The sequence below is a fragment of the Corylus avellana genome, chromosome 4 (assembly GCF_965113065.1).
Source record: "Corylus avellana chromosome 4, dhCorAvel1.hap1.2, whole genome shotgun sequence".
NCBI lineage: Eukaryota > Viridiplantae > Streptophyta > Magnoliopsida > Fagales > Betulaceae > Corylus > Corylus avellana.
In genome coordinates this window covers 25,455,719-25,477,754 of record NC_142493.1, presented here as the reverse complement: position 1 = coordinate 25,477,754, position 22,036 = coordinate 25,455,719, and the positions used below count along the sequence as shown (strand labels likewise).

Genomic DNA, 22,036 nt, shown 5'->3' with positions numbered 1-22,036 from the left:
AAAGAATATTACTTTACTTTACTCACAAAACACGAATCCTCTTATGCTCTCTCTCACATACCACAGAGACCGAATATTGTTTACTTTTTGAAAATTTTCTGTTCAGAGTATCATTTCCTTTTTTTTTTTGTTTTCTGGGTTTCAATTTCTCCGTCTTTCCTCTCCATACACTCTCTTTGAAAATCTCTCTCTCTCCTCTCCCTCATTGCGACCAAAGCAGTTATGGCTTTCAGAGGGGTAAGCTTAAGCTTGAGCTCTCACTACTACATAGTCTCATCTTTTTATCGTCCTAGATCCAATGTTGAGGGCTTGTATTTTATTTTAATTTATTTTAATTTGATTTGTTATGCATGTAATTCTATGTCCATATCTGAAGTTAGATCCTTATTTCTTATAGTTGAGAGTAAATCTCTGTTTTTTTTTCCCAGTTATCTCGACTTTGATTTGAAGATATCTTTGCATAACTAATTTGCATTTTTTTTTTTTTCTGATAGAAAGTTTCTTGTTTAATCTATACGAATATTGTTATTGAGATAGGTGTGTGGTTGGGTTTGAATACCCAGTAGTTTTGGTTTTGTTTCCCTGATTTGGAGGTAAAGATTTTTAGGTAGCAGTGTTTATTTCTACACTTTTTTCTTTTTTTTTTTTTTTTTTTTTTTTTTTAATTTGGAATTAGTGTGTTATTATGGGCAATGTAAATGGATTGCCTAGATTAATGGTATTTCCTTGGTGATGCTTGTTGGGTCTGAATTGCTTAGCATTATGCTGTGTTTAGTTGGATGCACATGGGGTAGATTGGTACTGGAACTGGGATCTGAGGATGTTAATTCCTTCTTATGTTTTTCCCTTATTTTTTGGTTGCTTCAGCTAGGGATGGCTTTGGAACTGAATTTACACTGTAAAGCAAAAGCAGACCCCGAAAATTCAATGAAAGTCTGACACAGCAAAAGTGGAATTTTCTGATTATGGAATCTACTGAATTGAAATATGAATTGAATTCTATATTGTGTGACCAATTGCAGCCTTGTTGAATGCTTGCGTCCTCATTGTGCATATCCATTTAAATGCATAAGAATTTGTGCTTCCTCGATGTTTCTTATTAGGAAGCAGTCACAACTTTAGACTCTAAAATGCTTTTTGCATGGTTAGAGACGAAAAGTGGCATTTGAAGCCACTGACTTGGACCAAAAAAGAAGAGATAGAGAAAACAAAAAAAGAATGAATACTCTCTTGTGCCCCATAACCATGGGACTTACACAAATTTTTTGAGTTACTTGCCCATTAAAAAAGCCCCATAAGGGCATTTTACTCATCCTTAACTGCCAAATATTAAGAGTTTCAGGGCCCCAACCTCCCAAAGAAGAGTTGTTCAGCGGGGCCAGAAAGACTTGATCATAGGAACTTAGACTTGAAGGACATCTGCAGCATTTTAACAAAATCACAAATAATATGGAGTTTTCGTTGGTATGTTGTCATTGTTGTTGTTATTATTATTATCGACATGGTAATCATCATTCTCATAATGTTTAAATTTTAATTTTTTTCTCAGATAAAGTGCACTTACTTTTTTTTTTTTTTTTTCAGTCCAATGCTTCTTCCGGCATGGGTGTTGCTGAGCACAGCAAGACCGCATACCTGGAGCTGCAGAGGAAGAAGGTGCACCGCTATGTGATTTTCAAGATCGATGAGAAGAAAAAAGAGGTTGTGGTCGAAAAAACTGGAGGCCCAGCTGAGAGCTATGATGACTTCACTGCTTCTTTGCCTGAGAATGATTGCCGATACGCAATTTATGACTTTGACTTTGTGACTTCTGAGAACTGTCAGAAGAGCAAGATATTTTTTATTGCATGGTTAGTCTCTTTTGCAAATTCTCAATTTTGTACCATACAGTTGGAGAACGGGCTGCAACTGCACTCATCAAATGTGCCTTGTTGTCCTCTTATTTTAAATTCAGGCTTATGTTGTGTTCACACTATTCATACTTACTTATACCTATACATTCCTGGAATTTTTTTATTGGTTAAAAATCCAGTGCCATATTTGCAATCCAAATTCATTATTGCTGTCATTTTTGGTATAAAACCCTTTTTTTCTTCCTAACGAGAATGAGGTGTGTACATGTAGTAGGAGCTATACAATATCACATTGTGTTCACGGTTATACCTTCCCTCAACATTTAATGTGGATGCAATTATGTGGTGTGTTAAGTTGATTTTTCTTGTAAGTAATAATTTTGTTGATGATTACTCTAAACATAAAAACAATTTCTAATATTTTCTTCCTGGGAACGTGTTTTTAAAGTGGCATTGTGGTCTTAATACTTAGGATGCCCTTGATCATATCCTCATCTCCTTTTCAGCATCCTTGTTTCTCCTAAATGTATACACCTGTCATTATGTAGTTGCCAATGTTTTCTCTGTAAAGAATAGCTTCATAGTACAGGTTCATGTCTTCCGCAGACCTTTCCTTATCACAAGATGCATTTGTGCACAATTATACACAAAAAGTGGGCAATCTGAATAGGCATTTCTACGGTGATATGACCTTTGTCTACTGGAAATGTGGAGAATAATATCCTTTGTGTTCCTCATTATAGACACAGGACTGCTAATGAATGAGACAGCAATGAGGTCTCTCTTCAGTGAGTGCTAGCATGATCATTTGGAGAGGGTCCTTTCATTATTTGAGGATTTCTAGAATTTGACTCTTGTTAGTGGAATGATAAGGTTAAAGTAAGTTTGAATTGATTGGTGGCATCTTGAGGGTCATTGAGAATCTGTTGCCTTTTCTTGTTATCCTGGCCTACTAGGTTTCTAGAATTTTGATTAAAAAGTTATGGATGTTTGATTATATTTAAGAGTTGGTATTTGATCTCCTTAGGGCTATGGGATTTCAGCGCTACCACAGCCCCCGTATCTGCCCCCCATTGGGGGGCAGTTTCAGGAATCGCCTGTCCATCCACGGGGGATGGCAATCGGCAGTATCTACCCCAATAGACATGGATTCTTTTTAGGTCCCGCCTGTTTAACCCACGGGCCTATAGGGGAAGTGAGGCTAGATCGGAGGTGGGGGGTGGAAGGTCGCGGCAATGAACAGCGAGGGAGGAGTTGGCTGCGGGACGGGGGGAGGAGAAAGGAACGGAGAAAGAGGAAGGAGAGGAAAAGGGAGAAAGAGAAGGAGAGGAGGGGAAGGGAAGGGGAGAGGAAGGATGGGGGGCCGTGCTCTTGGCGAAGTGCCACCTCCTCAAAGGTGAAGGAGAGAGTTAATGAGGGAGAGAGAAAATATATTTGTAAATATAGTAGATATAAAAAAAAAATATAATAATAATATAATATTAAATGGCGGACAGGTAGTATCCGCAACCTCATACTCTGAACCTGCTATTCGCCCGTCTTGGGTGGTTTTTAAAACAAGATCCCACCCACCCGGGTAATGGGGTAAAAAATCTGCCCATTACCTTAAGGGTGGGCGGAGCCTGGCAGGCGGACCAGTTATAATCTGCCCGCGGAGCACCCCTAATATCCATGCAAGGGAAGCTGAAGACAGATCTTGGCCAGGGCCTGTTTCTGAACTGTTGAAGTTCCTTTTTGTTCTCTTTTTATTGTTTATGTGCCTTTAGATGCAGTTTTTAGGGTGTGAATAATTGTCAACTATGTCTTTCATTTTCTTGTGGGAGGATGAGAAAAATGCTATTCGAATCATCTGGGGCATTTTCTTGTGGGGAATGTCCTTAGATGTATTTTTTTTTCAAATATATGTGACACTAATGTCTTTCTTTTTCTAGAAGAAAAGAGAGATGGATCCCATTCATTTAAAAAAGAAAAAAACTAATGCTTTTCTTTTTCAATGAATCCAGGTCTCCTTCTGTATCCAGGATCCGTGCCAAGATGCTGTATGCAACATCAAAGGACAGGTTCAGAAGGGAGCTGGAGGGCATCCATTATGAGATCCAGGCAACTGACCCAACTGAGATGGATCTTGAAGTCATCAGGGAGCGTGCACATTGAGTACTCACTTCAAAGGATTTCCCTATCTTTTAGGGTTTTCTTTGGTGACCTACCTACCTGCTTCAATTTGCTGATTATGTGCATTGTCTGCTCCTGACACAAATTACATATATAGCTTAACTATTAAATAATTGGCACCTGGGAAGGCTGATTAGGGGCTCGTGACTATGATACCCAGTACAGGGGATTTTGGGCTTCCTTATTGCCATGATGCTTCTTAGGTGGTACTTTATGTGTATTGATAATTTGACTGCTATTCTACTAATATGGATATTGTATCAGTGGTCTCTCTTGATCTCATTTTATCACTTATCATGACATGCCATGGTTTTCTGAGCAGACAAATTGGACCAGGGTAACTTACTAACTTATGGATTCTCCAAAATATTTAAATGTTAGTGTGGTATAAGATATTGGAGTCTTTGGTTTGGAAAGAATCTGCTTGCTGTATATAATTTTGGTTCTTTTTTTTTTTTTCCTTTTTGGGAGGGTTTGTCCAATGGAGAATTTTCAATCAAGCAGGGCTTACAAATTGTCTCTCACTTTGTTCAGTCTCAGTGTATTTGGAGATGCCTTTTACAGAAATCAGGGAGCAGTTACAAAATGCCCCATGTTGTCTTAGCTTAATTTTGCATTTTGATACGAACTTCAGTCTGTATTGTGTACCTTTTTTTATTGTCCCATTGTTGTGTACTATATTTTTTTTCACAATTATCTCACAATGCTGACCTGATATTTTCAAATAATCTTTAATTTTTTTTTTTTTTTTTGGGTAAGGACTGGTCCAGGAATTGATGCTGGGATACCTCTCTTATTTGGCTTACTGTCATGGAGATGCAAATTGAGTTTTGTGTGAATGCTGAGATCAAAACATTTTGGGTCAATTACAATTTGGATTGGTTTCTAATCCGAGCTTTCTGAAAATTATTGAACGAAGAAAATTGAAGTAATATTTTGTTGGTTCTATTGTAAACGCTGTTGCATGAAAAATCAGCAAATCTTGCAAGTTTGAGTCTGACAATTCGCAAATTAGAGGTAGTCAAGCATTTGTTCATAGGTTGCTGTGCTTGGCAATGAAATGGAAAAAGGGAGTGGAACGGTACTGTAGTAGATTTGATTGATATAAGAGAAAAAAGTAGGAATATTTTGTATAAAAAAGTGAAAAAATTTATTTTGTAATGATTTTTTTATTTGAATAGTAATAAAAAGTGATTGATGTGATGTAAAAACTAAGAATGTTGTGGTCGATTTTGAGAATAATTTTTTGGGTTTTTGGGTCCGGTCCGGTCCGGCCTTTCCCAAACATAGCCTAAGTATTCCAAAAATGATTTTAAAAGCATCACCACTCAAAGTGGAAAAGAATTGCCTTGATTTGGCGGATCAACTATACTTTTAAGTGAGTAATGCTACGATATGGCAGCACCATCAGCTTAGTAGTATAGAAGTGAGATGTAAGATGAGTATTTAGAATTACTCTTTTTAAATATTCTCAAAATCTAGAATAATACTATTTAGTAAATTTCCGCACAACTGTCATAAAATTAGATGATGTAATAGTAAAAATTAACCATTGAATTCATGCTTAAAAAAAAAAAAAATGAAGTGTTGAACCGAGAGCAAATTCCTTGTTATCTCAATCAACATATAGATGTAAGGGGTAGCGTGGAAGAGGTGGGTTCTTTATTGTAGGAGGTAAGTGAAAGATGGGGAGGCCAACCTCCGCTGAAGTGGGAACCTCTTTTTCTTAAAAAATAATAATAATAATAATAAATTTTTTTTAAGAAGTAACAATGCTAACCTCCATTTGTTTATTGTGCATGTTTTAACAACTTGGCGTGTTTTTACTTGCTTTTTAAAAACTAAGCATTAGTTTTGAAAACATTTTTATAGGAAGGTAAAAAAGAGAGAAATGCTAGAGCATCTACCCGGATCTTCTCTCATCCTTTCATATTTTTAAATTAATTATTGGATTCACTTTCAGTTAGGTACGTCCTACAAATCTAATATTTGATTTTTTTTTTTTTTTTTTTTTTTTTTTTTTTTTTTTTTTAAATAAGTATGGAGAATGATGAGAGTAGATGCTCTAACATTTATTGTAGGAGAATTTATCTAAAAAGTATTTTGTGTGTATTTTTTTTTTTAAAAAAAATTATATTTTGTTTTGAAAAAAATGTGTTAGCAATGAAGGTCACATCTCAAAACTTTTTTAGATAATTATTGTTTGGAAAAAAAAATTTAGTGATTAAAAAGATAAACAAAAATAATGCAAAAGTTTAAACTAAGATAAATACTTGAAGTATTATAACTCTTATTATAATTTTTTTTTACATGTATGCACGAGGAGAGAGAAATGGGAGGGTAGTTTGAATTAGTGATATTCGCTGTACTATAACTTGGGTTAATTAGTAAACATAAACGGACACATCAGTTTGTAAGGCGTAAACAATTTATTTATTTTACTTAATGTTTTGCACGGTTTTCAATCTTGGGTCTTTCTTGATGCATATAAAAAGGAAAATAAATATGGTGGCAGGGGAATCATCGGTAGTTGAGAAAATTTAGACGGAAAAATACCTGAATTTATTCATGAAGTTGTTGATGCAGAAAGTTGTAATCTTTTTTGCTTTTTTTGAATGATTGAATGAATGAAGTTTAACTTAAAAAAATAAATAAATAAAGATCGTTACTGTTAGCTAAAAGGAAAAAAAACAAAAAGGGTACCGTCAACTCCCGGGAGTTCTGGTAACAGTTTGGGCATCTGTTTCTACAGCATAGAGAGTTTAGAGAGAGGCTGAACCTGAAGTGAAGATTTTTGGACAGTGTAATTTAGGAGACGTGGTAGGCAGGGAAGACTTTTCCGTGTAACAGTAGGTTCACGAAGCAGACAACAAGCGTCTCCCAAGTCCCATCCCCCCACGTGATTTTACATCACTGGAATACATAAAACGCTCACAAAAGACATTTTCCCGATTCACTTTGTTCAACCATAGACGCCACTGTACACTGTAAACTGCTAGGTTTGTGATTATCTCATTACCTGACAAAATTATTGCATAATTTGGGGTACTTTGTTATTGTTTTTGGCTGCTAGACTCGGTTTTGTGTTGGTAGTTAATGGGTATTTGGTGTAATTGCTTTAAATAGAAGTGGGTGTAGTTGAAACCCTTGTATTGGTTATCTCTGCTGCTTCTTATTGCTTTTTATGGTATATTCCAGTTCTAGTTCCTTCTGGATGATGTTCCTTAATGTGTATTATTGAAGAATTATTTTTGTCTGTCTCAGATCTATGTTCTTCACTCACATGAAATCTATTATTTTGGATAGAGAATTCTAGGCGAAGAGCACAGGTGGATGGTGGACCATAGGTGCATGGGCACAATCAGGTTTTCAGCAAAAGTTTGTCTCAGCTTGGACTGCCTTTTTCTTGTTGCAGTTTTTACCTTTTTATTTTAAATAAAACGTTGCAGCTTGTATGTTTTTTCGGGTTTTGTGGTCTACAAAAGGGTTCTAGAATTGGAGTATTCTGTGTAGCGCTTGAAATTGATATATGGTTATAGGCTTGTTACAGAAGCCTTAGTTGGGGGTTGGGGGAGCTTTAGATGCAAAGTGGGTTGAACAGCGTTATCGGTTGGCTGTTGGGTATTATTCATTTGTTCCAAGTAATTTTTACAACCGTATGTTTAGTTGAGGATTTACTATATGCTTTCTAGTGCTATTACAGATATTTCAAATTTTTGTCAAAAACAACGGTCCAATACTTTGCTGCAAATGATTCAGTCTTTGCCTTGAGTTGCTTTGTGGGTTTCTTAAGTTGAACACTGTCAAGTTCTTTGATAGAATTGGTGACCGATGAGAATTTTTCTGGTTTTCCTAGTTCTGTATTGAAGGTGAAGACAGAGTACTGACTAATCCAAAACAAGAAAAAAAGTGAAGACAGGGTACTCTAAGCTCTATGAAATTTCATACTTTTGTTTGACCACGAAGGATCAGAATCATCCAGTATGGGTAGCAGTAAGACCATTGTTTGGTTTAGGAGGGACCTCAGAATTGAGGACAATCCTGCCTTAGCTGGTGCTGCTAGGGATGGATCTGTGTTTCCTGTCTATATTTGGTGCCCTAAAGAGGAAGGACAGTTTTATCCAGGTCGAGTTTCAAGATGGTGGCTGAAGCAATCTCTAGCCCACTTGGAGCAGTCCCTGAAGTCCCTTGGGGCTGAACTAATGCTGATCAAGACTGATAATATTCTTGCTACTCTTGTGGAGTGCGTCAATGCTGTTGGGGCAACAAAAGTGGTATTCAACCATCTTTACGGTGGGTTCTGGTTCCTTTCTTCAAAGTAGCTTGACTTCACTGATATACACTTTGATTCTCTTGCACATGATGCTGCTACCTTTATTGAAATTCTAACATGTAGTATACAAAATATGGTTGTCAAATTGGATAGAAATAAAGTCTGTGAGTGAGGAGGAAACAACTTATAAAACTTCTAGTGGCATTTGGCACATCTGAAGAGCTGTATTTTTTTTATTTTTTAATTTACTTATTTGTATTTTTTTTGTTAATTCCAGATCCTGTTTCACTTGTTCGAGATCGTAGCATCAAAGAAAAACTGGGGGAGCTAGGCATTTCTGTGCAAAGCTATAATGGAGATTTGTTATATGAGCCATGGGAAGTATATGATGAAAGTGGACATGCTTTTACAACCTTCGAGGCATATTGGAATAAGTGCTTGCACTTGCAAATGGAACCTGTTGCCCTTCTTCCTCCATGGAAATTAGTGCCAGCTGCAGGTACTGTTAAACTGAACTTTTTTTAGGTTGGTTTCCCCATGATGGCACTGCTAAATGTCTACATTAGAGGTCAAAATATATGATATTTTCTTGGTGATGTAAAAACTAAGAAGGTAGTGGTACTGCCATTTTAACATATATTTCTACTACGAACAGAATGGTCACGATGTTCTACTCAGATTTTAACCTCTCAGCATATTACATGTGAATGTGTATAAAAGAAAGAAAGAAAGAACAGTGAGAATGAATATCTGAGAAGTGCTTCTTTTGTGTGAATGACAGGAACTGTCAAAAATTGTTCAATTGAGGAATTGGGTCTTGAAGACGAATTAGAAAAATCTAGCAATGCCTTATTAGGAAGAGCGTGGTTTCCAGGTTGGAGCAATGCTGATAAGACTCTAACTGAATTTGTTGAGCAGCATCTGCTTGACTATTCTAAAAGTAGGATAAAGGTTGGGGAGAACTCCACATCACTTTTGTCCCCATATCTTCATCATGGAGAACTTAGTGTGCGGAAAGTTTTCCAGTATGTGAGAATGAAACAGATTTTGTGTATAAAAGAAGGAAACTCCTTGGGAGAAGAGAGTGTGACACTTTTCCTCAGGGCCATTGGGCTTAGAGAATACTCCCGTTATCTTTGTTTCAACTTCCCCTTCACGCATGAGAGATCATTACTGAGCAACTTGAAATTTTTCCCTTGGCATGCGGACCTAGCCAATTTTAAGGCTTGGAGACAGGGTCGGACTGGCTACCCATTAGTTGATGCAGGAATGAGAGAACTTTGGGCAACTGGGTGGATACACAATCGAGTAAGAGTAATTGTTTCAAGTTTTGCCGTGAAAGTTTTACTTCTTCCATGGAAGTGGGGGATGAAGTATTTCTGGGACACACTTTTGGATGCAGACTTAGAAAGTGATATCCTTGGTTGGCAGTATATCTCAGGGAGCTTGCCAGATGGCCATGAGCTTGAGCGATTGGACAGCCCAGAGGTATGTGGGGCTTCCTTTGTTTATAAAATCATTTTCAATTGAATTTATAACAAGCTATTGCACTGAATTTCAATACTAAATAAAAAGATTTTAATTTTGTTAATATCACTGTGACTACATCTTGTAATTTTGTGGCAAAATGCAACGTACAGTCTCTTGCACTTGAGTTATGCTGTGAGAGTGTGTGAATTGTAAACTTTCAAAAATTTACATTATAAAATTTCTTATTAGGTTTTTTTTTGAGAAAAAAAAAAAAAAAAAGAATTCATGAGGATTTGGCTTGGCCATGTTTTAGCTTTACTCTCCACTCTCCACAGATTGTCAGAATGCCCCCATAAAAACAAAACACAGGCCATCAGACTTGTACTGGAGTAAGCATAGAAGTCGTTGAACATAACTTTGTTCTTAAAAGTTATGGAATTCTCCTTTGCATGCTTTGGGATAGGCTAGTTAAAAGAACTCTTTGAAGAAAACCGAACACATACAACTCCTTTGGTGCCCTGATTCTCTTATTGTGCAGAACCTAGTTTTTTGGGTGGACAGTAAACTTTAAATTCAGATTGTGCTGACTGAAATAATAATTTCCCTTAGTTTTGGTCATTTTGCACCTCACATTTTTTTCTCTCTCTATTTTCTGATTCTTTTGAGCCAGATTGAGGGCTCCAAATTCGATCCGGAGGGTGAATATGTGAGGCATTGGCTGCCTGAACTAGCACGGATGCCAACTGAGTGGATTCATCACCCTTGGGATGCACCCTTTAGTGTGCTCAAAGCTTCAGGGGTAGAGTTGGGATTAAACTATCCAAAACCTATAATTGAGATAGATTTGGCTAGAGAACGTTTGACTGAAGCTATATTCAGAATGTGGGAAATAGAAGCAGCTGCTAGGGCCGCAAACGCAAATGGCACGAATGAAGTTGTTGTTGATAATTCTGATGGTACTGAACATTTGGCCATTCCAAAGGTTCTCTTAAAGGTAAAGAGTCCTTGTCCTACTACTTCATCAAATGATCAGAGGGTGCCCACAATTCAAAATTCAAAGAATCATCCATCCAATAGGAAGAGATCTAAATCTATGGAAGAGGAAAAACCAAAGCCACTCCTACTAAATAATCTGCATAAGCTTAACGGTGAAGGTGGGACCTCGAGAGCAGATGAAGACGTATGCTCTACGGCTGAATCTTCATCGGTTAAGAAGAAAACCACCAGTAGAAACTCTTTTTCTGTTCCTCAGGCGTGTCTGTCATCAGAAGAAAGGTATTTTCCAGATTGTGAGTCTTCTGACTTGAAGCAGCCAAGGCAAGAGCAGATTGACATGGAACAGATTTCAAGCAAAGATGGTAAGTAATATCAGTTATTTTGCTTCAACTATTTAAATTCTCATTCCCACCTTTATTTAAAGCTGCAAAAATTTGAATCTGTTGAGCTGTTGCGGCGTTGCCTTTGGTTTCTTGCCCAGTATTTATAATCAAATTGAGAAAGCTTGAGCCCTTACCAGAGGTTATGGTTATCCAAATAGATATAAAATGGATTTTATGTGCTAGACTTCACTCTTTTACCTGGTTTAGATTGCTGGAATGATATCTTGCGCTCTTACCAGTAGCAAATTACTGCTGGAAACATTCGTAACCAACTAGGTGTTCGTTGGGGCTGTCTAAGCTGTTTTAGGTTTCCATTAAGAGGTGCCTTAGTTTGTGATATTTGTTACTTCTGCACAAGCTTGGATACAGAACACAAGGAGCATGATTTTTAGCCAAAACCTTATCCTGCTGTTACCATTTGCCAGAAGAGCCTTTTATTTAATCTAATTGTCCCTTGAAGGCATTGTCAGAAACAGATAGCATGAACAAAGAGAAATAGTAATCATTTTGAAGATGATATCAATGAGGCTGATGATTTAATTTCGTAAAACCATTTATGTTTCAATCTACTGAAGGAATATACTAATTAAAGCACAAGACATGGAATTTGCATTGTGTCATTAACTCTCTGTATGTTTGGAAGGACCATGGCTCTTTAATTGAAATCAAAGTGATAATCTGGCCTTCAAGAATGTCTCTAAGATCACTAACAGCAGATGCCCTATATGCCATTCTCTTCCTTATATTTAGGAAAAATTTCAAAAAAACTACAAAAACGTACTCACATCAAGATTCTCTACATTTAACCAACCTTCAAGAGTTGTTACAATGTTTCCCAATGTGTAAGGAACCTAAAGTGGTTCCCTATACATTATTTTAATATAAACATTTCTCTTTCCTCTATCATCTTTCATCTTTTTGTCTTTAATTGGGAATTGTGTTAGGATTTTGTGAAAAAAGTGAAGGTTGGTAGGGAACTTGTATTTTGTAAAGAAATAATATTTTACTGATATAATGAAAGGTAATGAAAGTTATTGTAAAATATATTTTCATAGGGAAGCAAAAAGTTATTTTGTACCCTAAACTTAGAGAAAATCAAAGGGAAGCTGCAACTAGTGTTTTAATACATGAAAGAAGGCTTAGAAAATGAAATTCATGAAAACCATGGTGTGAATTTTGTTCAATGATACATGTATTTTTATGATTGCAATATTCATATACTCTCCCTTTAGTTTTTATTTTTATTTTTTTAGATAATCAAGCGACTTTTATAAATAAAAGCATGAGGCGCCCCTAAGTACACCGGAAGTATGCATAAGGACACCAACCAGAAAAACAAAAGCACAAAGATAAAGAAAAACCCAAAAAGCGCACAAAACAAACCCAAAGCCCCACCTAAGGAACCCTATGCCCTCTTGCCTTTACCATGGTTGGAACCTCATAATTGATAGAACTCTCCAACTTCTTTAGTTCCTTCCGTTTGATTTTGAAGCACAGACCAACTTCGAAGATTCTCCCACTCCTGAGAGAGGTGATGCCACCCCCGGCCTAAACGAGGGAGGGGGGTCACAAGATAATCCTGCCAAAACCTGAGAAAAAGGCCAGAAACCCAACGAAAACAAACAGAGAGCAACGGCCTCATCAACACCACCCTTCTGGACAGCCGTTGGGGGTGACTCACTTGCGACCCAATCCAAGGACATGGCAGGAGGAACATTGCCATGAAGGGTGATTATGATTTCCCCCCAAAGGGGAAAGGATAATCTTCTTCCTCCTAAAAATTGCCTTCCTCCCCATTCCACACCACCAACTCTGAAGACGAACCCTACTCCCTATCTGTCTTGACAGCCAAAGCTGATGACGAGGCAACCAGCACTACAGAATTCGACCCTAGACACCCTCGCCGAAGGAAGCCCCTCATTGGAGAAGACTTCCGACCATCAGGCTCCGGCCCCATGATGACAGAAGGCAACACCGAACACTAACAGTGCGTCGTCCATCTTTGCTAACCGACAGTCCATGGTTCTACGGTCATAGCACTTCTCTAGCTTAGTCGCTGTCAGGACAAGAACTCCTTCCACCACCAGGGTCAAGAGGCAAGGCTGAGTAAACCCGTTACAGACTGAACCCACGAGTGCAGGAGTTGCTTGAGTAACGGGCTCCGACGAAGAACCTGTCCCCGACACAGCCTCGATGAACGCTTTCGACCCATCATCAGCAGGCTCAGACAATGTCAGAACATACAAAAATGCTGGAGAACCAGACAAGATTGCTGGCGAACCATGAAGATTCATGATGCAGGCAAGAGATTGGCTGGTGAAGGTGGGTCAAGAGTAACTTACAGATCATGGGAAGCCCTGTAAGTGACGATTTGGGTGAGAATTTCTTTGGACAAGGAGGAGAGCAACATGCTGAAAATAAATTGATCTAGCTGTAACCAACAAAGATAATCGGGGTTTGTAGTTGCGGTGGTATTTTGTTGTGGTGTGATGAGGTTGTTGGTGATGTGGGTTGTGGTTGAGACAAAGTCGGAAGAGGCACTGGCCATAGGGTGAAGATCAGATGTTTAACGAAAGGCTTTAAAGAGGCAGCTGTTGCGGGTGATGTGGGCGGATTATGCCAGCCGTAATAACCTAGAAGAATACAACAGAAGAACAAGAAGAAAGGTATAAAAAGTCTCAACTCTGCTCAGTTGTTGGGGTAACAGTAAAAGTAGAGGAGGAGAAGAACAGAGTACAAACGCAACTCAGTATTGGAAATTCACTTCATGAAATATAATATAAGATGGTATGCAAAAATAGCAATACAATACACAATTTATAGGAATAGCAACAAACTTAGATTCATGAATGCTTATTAATTATTCTAAAAATCCCTCATATTCTTTTCTCCTATTCAATTAGGATAATAGCCTCTTAAATAGGTTGGTTTTACAATGTTTTGCTCGGACTGCCTCTTGGAATTTGAACCACTATGGACCTCTTCAGTACTGTTGGAAGGAGAATCAGTAGTGCTGGAAGCCTCTTCAGTATCGCTAAACGCTCCTGCATCAATCTCCTCGGCTTGAAAAGGACTTGTCCTCGAGTCTAACTGATCATCAGTTTCATCATCATTAAAGGCTTGCAAATCAGCCAAATTGAACGTTGTTGAAACGCTCATATCACCCGGTAGATCAATCTCGTAGGAATTCCCACTGATCCTCCTCAGCACATGGAATGGTCCTTCCGCTCTATCATGCAAATTTCCATGTTTCCCAACGAGGAAATCTTTCTTTCCGCATGGTGGCCCAAACAAGATCTCCTTTGCCTATCAACATTTCTTTATAATTAAGGAATAGGAACAAATTAGCATAGATGCATGAACACTTATAATTTATTCTAAAAACCCCTCACATTCTTTTCCACCATGAAAACCATCAGTTCCACTAGAAGGAGATTCAGTACCGCTAGAAGCCTCTTTCGACAAAAATCTGGGGGTCCAAAATAGAGTGGCTGATACCTTGAGTAGGCGAATACTTTATAGAACTCTTTGAATGTCTCAATGATCTCATAACCTTCATTGTTATTGTAATCATCACACACTGGTTCTGCATTCACTGGTTTTTCTTCAGAAATGTCTACAAACTCTTCAACCAAATTGATAGGCCTTTGGTTTGGACATTCAGCCGCTATATGGCCGAATCCATGACATTTGAGGCATTTGATCGCACCTCTAGATCTTGGCTTTCTTGGTTCATTAAAGTTCTGGTTTGGAGCTTGAAAAGTAGCCTTCCCATGGTCAGCTTCTTGGCCATCACCGCTGCGACAATGGTCATTATGGTTGTGGAACTACTATTGCTAATTGTTGTTTGTGCTGAGTCACTCTTCTATTGTTCTTGTTGGTCACAGCTAACTTGTAGACATCTTGTAACTATAGAGTAGCAAGCAATTGTTTGTTCATCAGGTTCAGCCATAGCATATCGCATGGTCAGCAGGTCAAACTCCTCCATGTACTCATCTACTGTTCATTGTCCTTGCCTCAGATCTTAAAGCCGCATATAATACTCTTGGAGATAATTTTATGGCACAAATTTCTTCCTGAATTCCTTCATCTTTTCCTGCGATGTGATCTTTGGATTTCTTATTCGTTCTCGACCAATGTTCAGCTGCTCCCACCACACTGATGCATACTTCTTCAGTTGAGGGCAACAATTTTGACTGTTCTGTCATCTGGCATTTCATTATACTCGAACACTCGCTCAACCAAATTGAGCCAATCAATGAAATCATCTAGTTGAATTCTTTTGGTTAAGTCTTGAAAGAATTTGGAGGGTTTCTCAATTTTCTTTTTTCTTTGTGTAGGGAAGGGAGACATCCCTCCGCCACCGAGTAGTTCTGTTATTTAGGTGGGGATTGGACTTAAGTCAGTTGAAATTACAGTCTCAAGAATCTGTATTTGTAGCATTTTTCCTTTCATTCTTTCTTCTCTGGCCTCTGAAGCAGTGTTTAAATCTTGCATCATATTTGTGCAGGAGCAATTGGAGGGCCTTGCCATTCACATTCATAAATTCACAGGCAACCGTAATGTTTACCAGAGAAAGAGAGGAGCGCCGCCGTTTGGTATAATTATGTTCTTTGTATGGCTACTTGAAGGTGTATATATATATATACTAGTGACTCTCAAATTATGTATCCCCCATTTTCCCCAAAAGCCTTGTGGATAAGCGTTTGTATCTTTTAGTTAAGAATAGGCTTCAAACATGTGTTTTTTGATACAGATGTAGTCATTTTCATGACGATTTTGTGAAGAACTAGTGTTAGTACTATAGCGTCCCACGTGTTGCAATTTTATGTCTCCATAAGGCACTCTTCAATAATCTTCTTTCTTATATATATATATATATATATATATATGAAAAAATTCACTTCACCTTCGTTTCAGGAACTTTTCAATTTGAACCCAAAAGTTTAAAAATTGGTAATGTACTTTCATAATGTTTCAAAAATTTTCAATTTAAACCTTTCGTTACTAATTTTCGTCAAATTGGACGAAAATTTTTAAAATTACGTAATTACCCTAAGGCTTTTTTTAAAAAAAATTCGTCCAATTCAACGGAAATTAGTAACGGAAGGTTTAAATTGAAAATTTTTGAAACACTAGGGTGTACATTGCCAATTTTTAAGCTTTGGGGTTCAAATTAAAAATTTCCTGAAATTTCGGGGGGTAAAATGAATTTTCCCTATATATATTATCATTTTAAGTTGTTGACATTGTTAGTGACTTAATAAAACATGTCGAGGTGGTCCTAAGAGGTAGCTCAATCAGCTGCGACCACACTTTATGAAGTGGAAGTCACTAGTTTAAATCTCCCTCTCCCTCTTTGTGCGGACATGTCAAAAAAATAAAACACGTCGAGTGATCAATAAGTATGAAGAGAAGCATTATTCTTGAAAATAATTATACTAAGGATCTTGATGGAATTGAAATGAAAATTCTTGATTGGGCAAAGCCAGCTAAGATATTATTGATTTAAAATTACACAAAATATCTCAATCCTAAGCACATTGGTGGAGCCAGCACATTTATTCAAGGTGGCTATTGCCTACTATTATTATTATAAGACTAATGAATAGTAGGTGAAAGGATGGTGAGTACGATGTTTGTGAAAATAATATTGTTGTTAAATTTATAATTATGAAGAAAAAAGAGAGCCAAGGGTGTCAATAACTGTAAAGACGTAATGTGCAGTGATATACATGCATGATGCACCATGCGACATAAACGATAATGTGCAGTGATGCAATACGCAACCATGCGACATCAACCTGTAAATAAGTAAATTGTGCGATGAAAATAGGTTGTATGTCACAACACGTCATCAGCTTTTTAAATCTCTCTCTATTTATTTTTTTTTAAATGAAGTATGCTTATCATAATTCACTTCCCTTTTATTTAAATTAACCATCTCTATCTTTAAAATATCTTTTATATATATATATATATATATATATATATATATATATATATATATATATTTTACTTCAAATCCTTATTTATGCCCTTTTTGGAATGCTTTTGTAAAGGATTAAAAACTGCAAATGAAGATAAGATAAATAGTAGAGAAATGTTTGTTTTTATTTTCCTACACATCTATTGTCCATCTTCGTATAAGAGATGCGTAAATTCATCCGATTTTGTGGGACTCACATGTACGTCCCAAATAATGTTGTAAGTCTTCCTAAATTCCTCTTAGAATCATTCCAAATGTGATGTGACTTTTAAAATCACCAATAGATGAAAAATCAATAAATCATATCTGAAATTCAACAGTGATTTTAAAAGCCACATCACATTTGGGATGACTCTAAAAAGACTTATAGCATTACTCCTACATCCCACATATTCAATTGTAGATTTTCCCTCAAAAAAAAAATGTAGATTTAAAAAAAAATAAAAATTTAAAGATGGACAAGAGATATGTAAGACGATGACACTAAACACATCTTTTAAGGAGTAAGGCTATACACCACATTTTTATCTCACACTTATCCCATAATGGTGGCGTGACAATCTCAACCAAGGTTAGATTTTTTTTTTTTTTTATGTAATAATTAATCTAAAGGTTGGTTGTGACGGTCAGGTTGTGAGATGAAAAATGTATTTTTTAACATTACTCAAAAATAAAATAGTGTGGATTAACTAGTTAATTTGGGAATATACTTTTGAAGGGATAAGGTTAATAAGAGAAAGCGTTAAAATATATGCATCATCCATAAAAATAAATTACTCAAATTAATTCCAAGTTCGCTTATTTGAAAATTTTCCATATTAAAATAGTCTCTATATTTTATTTTATTTTTTTAAAAAAAATCATTTTTGTTTTTGTTTTTGTTTTTTTTTTTTTCTTACAGTCTCTTAATTAACTAATAGTACTGCTGACCTTTAATGCCATTTGTTATAGTACTGCTGACCTTTAATACCATATGTTTTTTGGGTCGAGAAATTATATTACAATATGAAATAAATATCACCTTAGCCAATTCCATCCTTTTAATAGGAAAAAAACAAGCACTTATGGTGGATGGAGGTGCCAACTTAATAGATATGTACGCGAAATGAAGCATTTTTCTAATAAGAAAATGAATATAATGAAGTTTTTTGAAAAATGGAAGAATCAGATTTGACACAAAATTTAAAAGAATGAATTAAAATTATGAGTAATTTTCTAGAAAATAAACACATGTCCTTTAACGAAAAGAATAAAATAAACAGATTAAAAAAAAAAAAAAAAAAAAAAAAAAGGGATAGGAAATAAACCTAAAAGGGCTGTGTTTGGCAAAAGGCAGGACCGGACCAAACCAAAAAATTTTAAAATTTTTTCTTAAAATTAACCTCAACATTTTTATTTTTTATATTATATTAATCATTTCAAATAAAAAAATCATTACAAAATAATTTTTTTTTTTTTTTTTACTTTTTTATAGAAAACGTTTATATATTTTTCTCTTATATCAATTAAGTCTGCTACAATACTGTCCCTCTTTTTTCCCATTCTATTGCCAAACGCAGCGAAGGATTTTTTTGGTGGCCCAACTTTTCTGTATGTTCAAGAAAGGTCTTGCATTTGAATGTTGTGGAATCCGGACAAAGGAGGTACGAAGCAAGGACAGTCACAAATACCTTTACCTGTCTAAACTTTGACTATTCACCAACTTGTGAGGAAGATGACAGAATATTCCCTGGTAATTAATTGATCCTCGGCCCCATTTTCAGATTTTCTTACAGGCGGATCGCCTATTTCACGCCTGGTTCCAAGGACAAGAAGAAGAGAATCATATCTCACCCTCTTTTCTTTTTTACTTGAAGCTTTTTCGGTGTGAAATAATGAATTTGAAAATATTGCGATAAAGTTGAAATGCCTGTAAATGCATATTCAGGATCATGAAATGCCATTATGATAAAGTTAATTGCTTTCTGACACGAAACTATTTGAGACTGTTTTAACTTTTAAGGTTCATGTTAATCTTGTCTGTATTGTAACTATTGTTGTCGTTTGAGTGGATATCTCTCAAGAAATCACTGAACTATATATGTTGACATATTTTTATTACAGTACATATCCAGGGTAGATTGCATTAGATTTTACAATTTTTTTTTTAATTCTATTACTTCTTTTTCAAAGCATTATCCTTCTAAGTTCTAACTCTCTAACCCATATCCATATTTCTCCCAACTATTACTTTCACCTATATAATTTTTTCCCCTCACTTTGTATTAGTTAACTGTTGTTTTCAATGGTTGATAACAATTGTGTAAGACTTGAGCAATGAAGGGATATTCCTGGCTTTATCCGGCCAGTCATAATGTGATTATTTTATGGTTTTAATTATGTACTTACGTTAAAAGAAGCATGTTTGAAAGATATAATAGTGATTAGTGTGGATGCGTGAGGGCTCAAAAGGTTTATTTAGAAGGGATAATTGGCAAAAGATGAAATGCCCTAGTTGATCCATGGTCCTGCCAAAGTTCTGAAAGCATTACAGCTGCCCTTCCACTTGTGATGTACCTCCAACTGTCCGGATTCCGTATGATTTTTCTCACTACCAAAAAGCCAAAGATTTGCCATGACCCTTTGCTTCCTCCAAAAGTCATGAAAAAGCAAGGCCTCGTGTCCCAACTAGGGGTGGCAAAACAGGTTGGCGAGTCGACTCCTAATGACTAGTGACCCGTTTAGGATAAACTAAAATACGACCCATTTAGCTAACAGGTCGACTCCACCAAACCTAGACATGACACGATAATTTCACGGGTCACCCGATACGACCCACTTAACCTGTTTAGCTTAGAAAATAATTTTTTTTGTTAGAAAATGAAAGTGATGAATCGGGTCATAAACAATCATAATAATTGGGAGGGTAAACAAAAAAAAAAAAAAAAAATTGAACGGGTGTAACAGGTCACCCATGGGTGACCCGCGGGTTGACCCGTTAAGAGCAAAATAAATGGGTTGACCCATTTATGACCCAAACCCGCTAATTTTGTGTAGTGTTCGTGTCGAATTGTCGAGTCGTGTCAAAATTGCCAGTTCTAGTCCCAACTCTCCTTTCTTTTCTTTTGTTTCTTTTTATGTTCTTTTGAATAGTCTCTAATTACTTCTCCCATAATTATCTCCAACCCAAAAGACGGTATCGTTTGACAAACAACTCCAAAATTATTATTAAACAACCACTACAAAAAAACAATTTTTTTCTGACTAGCGTTTTCTGACGTGGCGTTTCTTACACGTGTTGATTGTCAGAAACATAGGTGACAGGAAAAAAAAATTTCTGACGTGTCAGTGAGTAGAACGTCAGAATTTTCTGACGTGTGAGAATTACCACGTCAGAAAATTAAAAAATTAATTTTTTTTAAAAAAAAATTTTTTTGAAATTTTGTTTTTGAATTAAAAATTTATTAATTAAATTTTTTTTTTTTTTTTTGAAAATTCCTACCGTGCAGGTGATGCACACGATAAACACGTACATGTGTTTATGGTGCGCAGAGATCACCATCTCTGCAGAGATGGTGCACTTCTTCTTCTTCCTTGAGCTTCTTCTTCCTCGATCTTCTTCTTCTTCTCTACTTTTTTTTTTTTTTCTTTTTCTTCTCTTCTTCTTCTCTTCGATCTCCCTTTCTTTTTCTTCTGCACCTTCTCTTCTTCTTCTTTTCTCCCTTTCTTTTTCTTCTTCTCTTCTCCTTTTTTTGGTTCTCCTTCTTCTGCCTAATTTCTTGCATCTGCCGTGGAGAGAAGGGAGAGGAGACAAACAGAGTACTGTGGGAAAAATAAATGAGGAGGAAAGAATAAAAAGAGAAAAAAAGTGGAGGGAAAATAAGTAGGAGGAAAAATTTCAAAATTTCGACCTTTTTAGAAATTTTTTCCTTTTTCTGACGTGCAATATTTAGCACGTCAGAAAATTTCTCCATATATATATATTAGTTTTTTTTTTAAGTTGTTTTCTGACGTGCCACGTGTCACACGTCAGAAATTTCTGACGTGTGATACGTGGCACGTCAGAAAACTAATATATATATATATATATATATATATATATATATATATATATATATATATATTATAAATATACATATCTGATTATATATATATATACATATATATAGCATTCTGACGTGGCAAATTTTGCAACGTCAGAAATTATATCATTTTTAAATTTTTCAAATTTGTAATATTTTTCTGACGCTCCAACATCTAAAACATCAGAATTTTCTGACATGTCTGAACAGACACGTCAGAAAATTCTAACGTGTCACTATTTACACGTCAGAAAAAAAATTTCTGACGTTTTAAAATTTGTACGTCAAAAATTTTATAACGTGGCAACAAAGTAGGTACTGTAGCCACGTCAGAAAATGTCCTTTTTTTTGTAGTGAACTTTAATTTTTACTTTATATTACATAAATTTCTTTTTATTATTTTAAAACAAAATATTCAAAATAAAATTGGCAATGTTCGCCAAGAAGTTGGACCGGGCCTCTTCCTCAGTCCCCCAAAAAAATTACTTTCACCTTAAAAGTATTTTTAACATTCCTACTTTTTATATTATGTCAATCATTTTTTTTATTAATATTTAAATAAAAAAAATTACTACAAAACAAATTTTTTACATTTTTCATATAAAAATATATTATTTTCACTTTTTTTTTCACAAAACATTTTCATTAAAACCAATCAAATACATATAAAAAACCCTCATATGCGGTCATCCTGCAAAAGGAGAGTTTTGCAGCAACCAATAAAAGGACACCTCACATAAAGGGAAAAAAATGCAAAAAAAAAAACCTACACCCCAATGCACTTGATTTTCAACTAAAGAAGAAAGAAAAGAGAAAGAAGAGAAAGAAGAGAGGGAAAA

General features: G+C 35.9%; 2 protein-coding genes across 8 annotated transcripts; both read left to right on the top strand.

Moving 5' to 3' along the window:
• Positions 1 to 4,288, top strand: LOC132178534 (actin-depolymerizing factor). Of its 2 annotated transcripts, XM_059590973.2 has the most exons (4): positions 1 to 237; positions 868 to 1,464; positions 1,585 to 1,850; positions 3,857 to 4,288. In XM_059590973.2, the coding sequence occupies exons 2-4, from the start codon at positions 1,450 to 1,452 to the stop codon at positions 4,005 to 4,007; spliced, it is 432 nt and encodes a 143-aa protein (XP_059446956.1). In that variant the 5' UTR covers positions 1 to 237; positions 868 to 1,449; the 3' UTR covers positions 4,008 to 4,288. The 2 variants fall into 2 exon arrangements, with proteins under 2 accessions (XP_059446956.1, XP_059446955.1); XM_059590972.2 differs by lacking the exon at positions 868 to 1,464 and having other exon boundaries at positions 8 to 237.
• A 2,468-nt stretch (positions 4,289 to 6,756) lies between these two features.
• On the top strand, positions 6,757 to 15,951 carry CRY2 (cryptochrome 2). 6 transcript variants are annotated; one of them, XM_059589186.2, is made up of 8 exons: positions 6,757 to 7,024; positions 7,342 to 7,390; positions 7,882 to 8,318; positions 8,576 to 8,797; positions 9,080 to 9,786; positions 10,439 to 11,126; positions 15,488 to 15,531; positions 15,658 to 15,951. In XM_059589186.2, exons 3-7 carry the CDS (start codon positions 8,009 to 8,011, stop codon positions 15,529 to 15,531), a joined length of 1,971 nt encoding a protein of 656 aa, XP_059445169.1. In that variant the 5' UTR covers positions 6,757 to 7,024; positions 7,342 to 7,390; positions 7,882 to 8,008; the 3' UTR covers positions 15,658 to 15,951. The 6 variants fall into 6 exon arrangements, with proteins under 6 accessions (XP_059445169.1, XP_059445166.1, XP_059445168.1 ...); XM_059589183.2 differs by having other exon boundaries at positions 7,332 to 7,390; XM_059589185.2 differs by having other exon boundaries at positions 7,332 to 7,403.
• Positions 15,952 to 22,036: the final 6,085 nt, after the last annotated feature.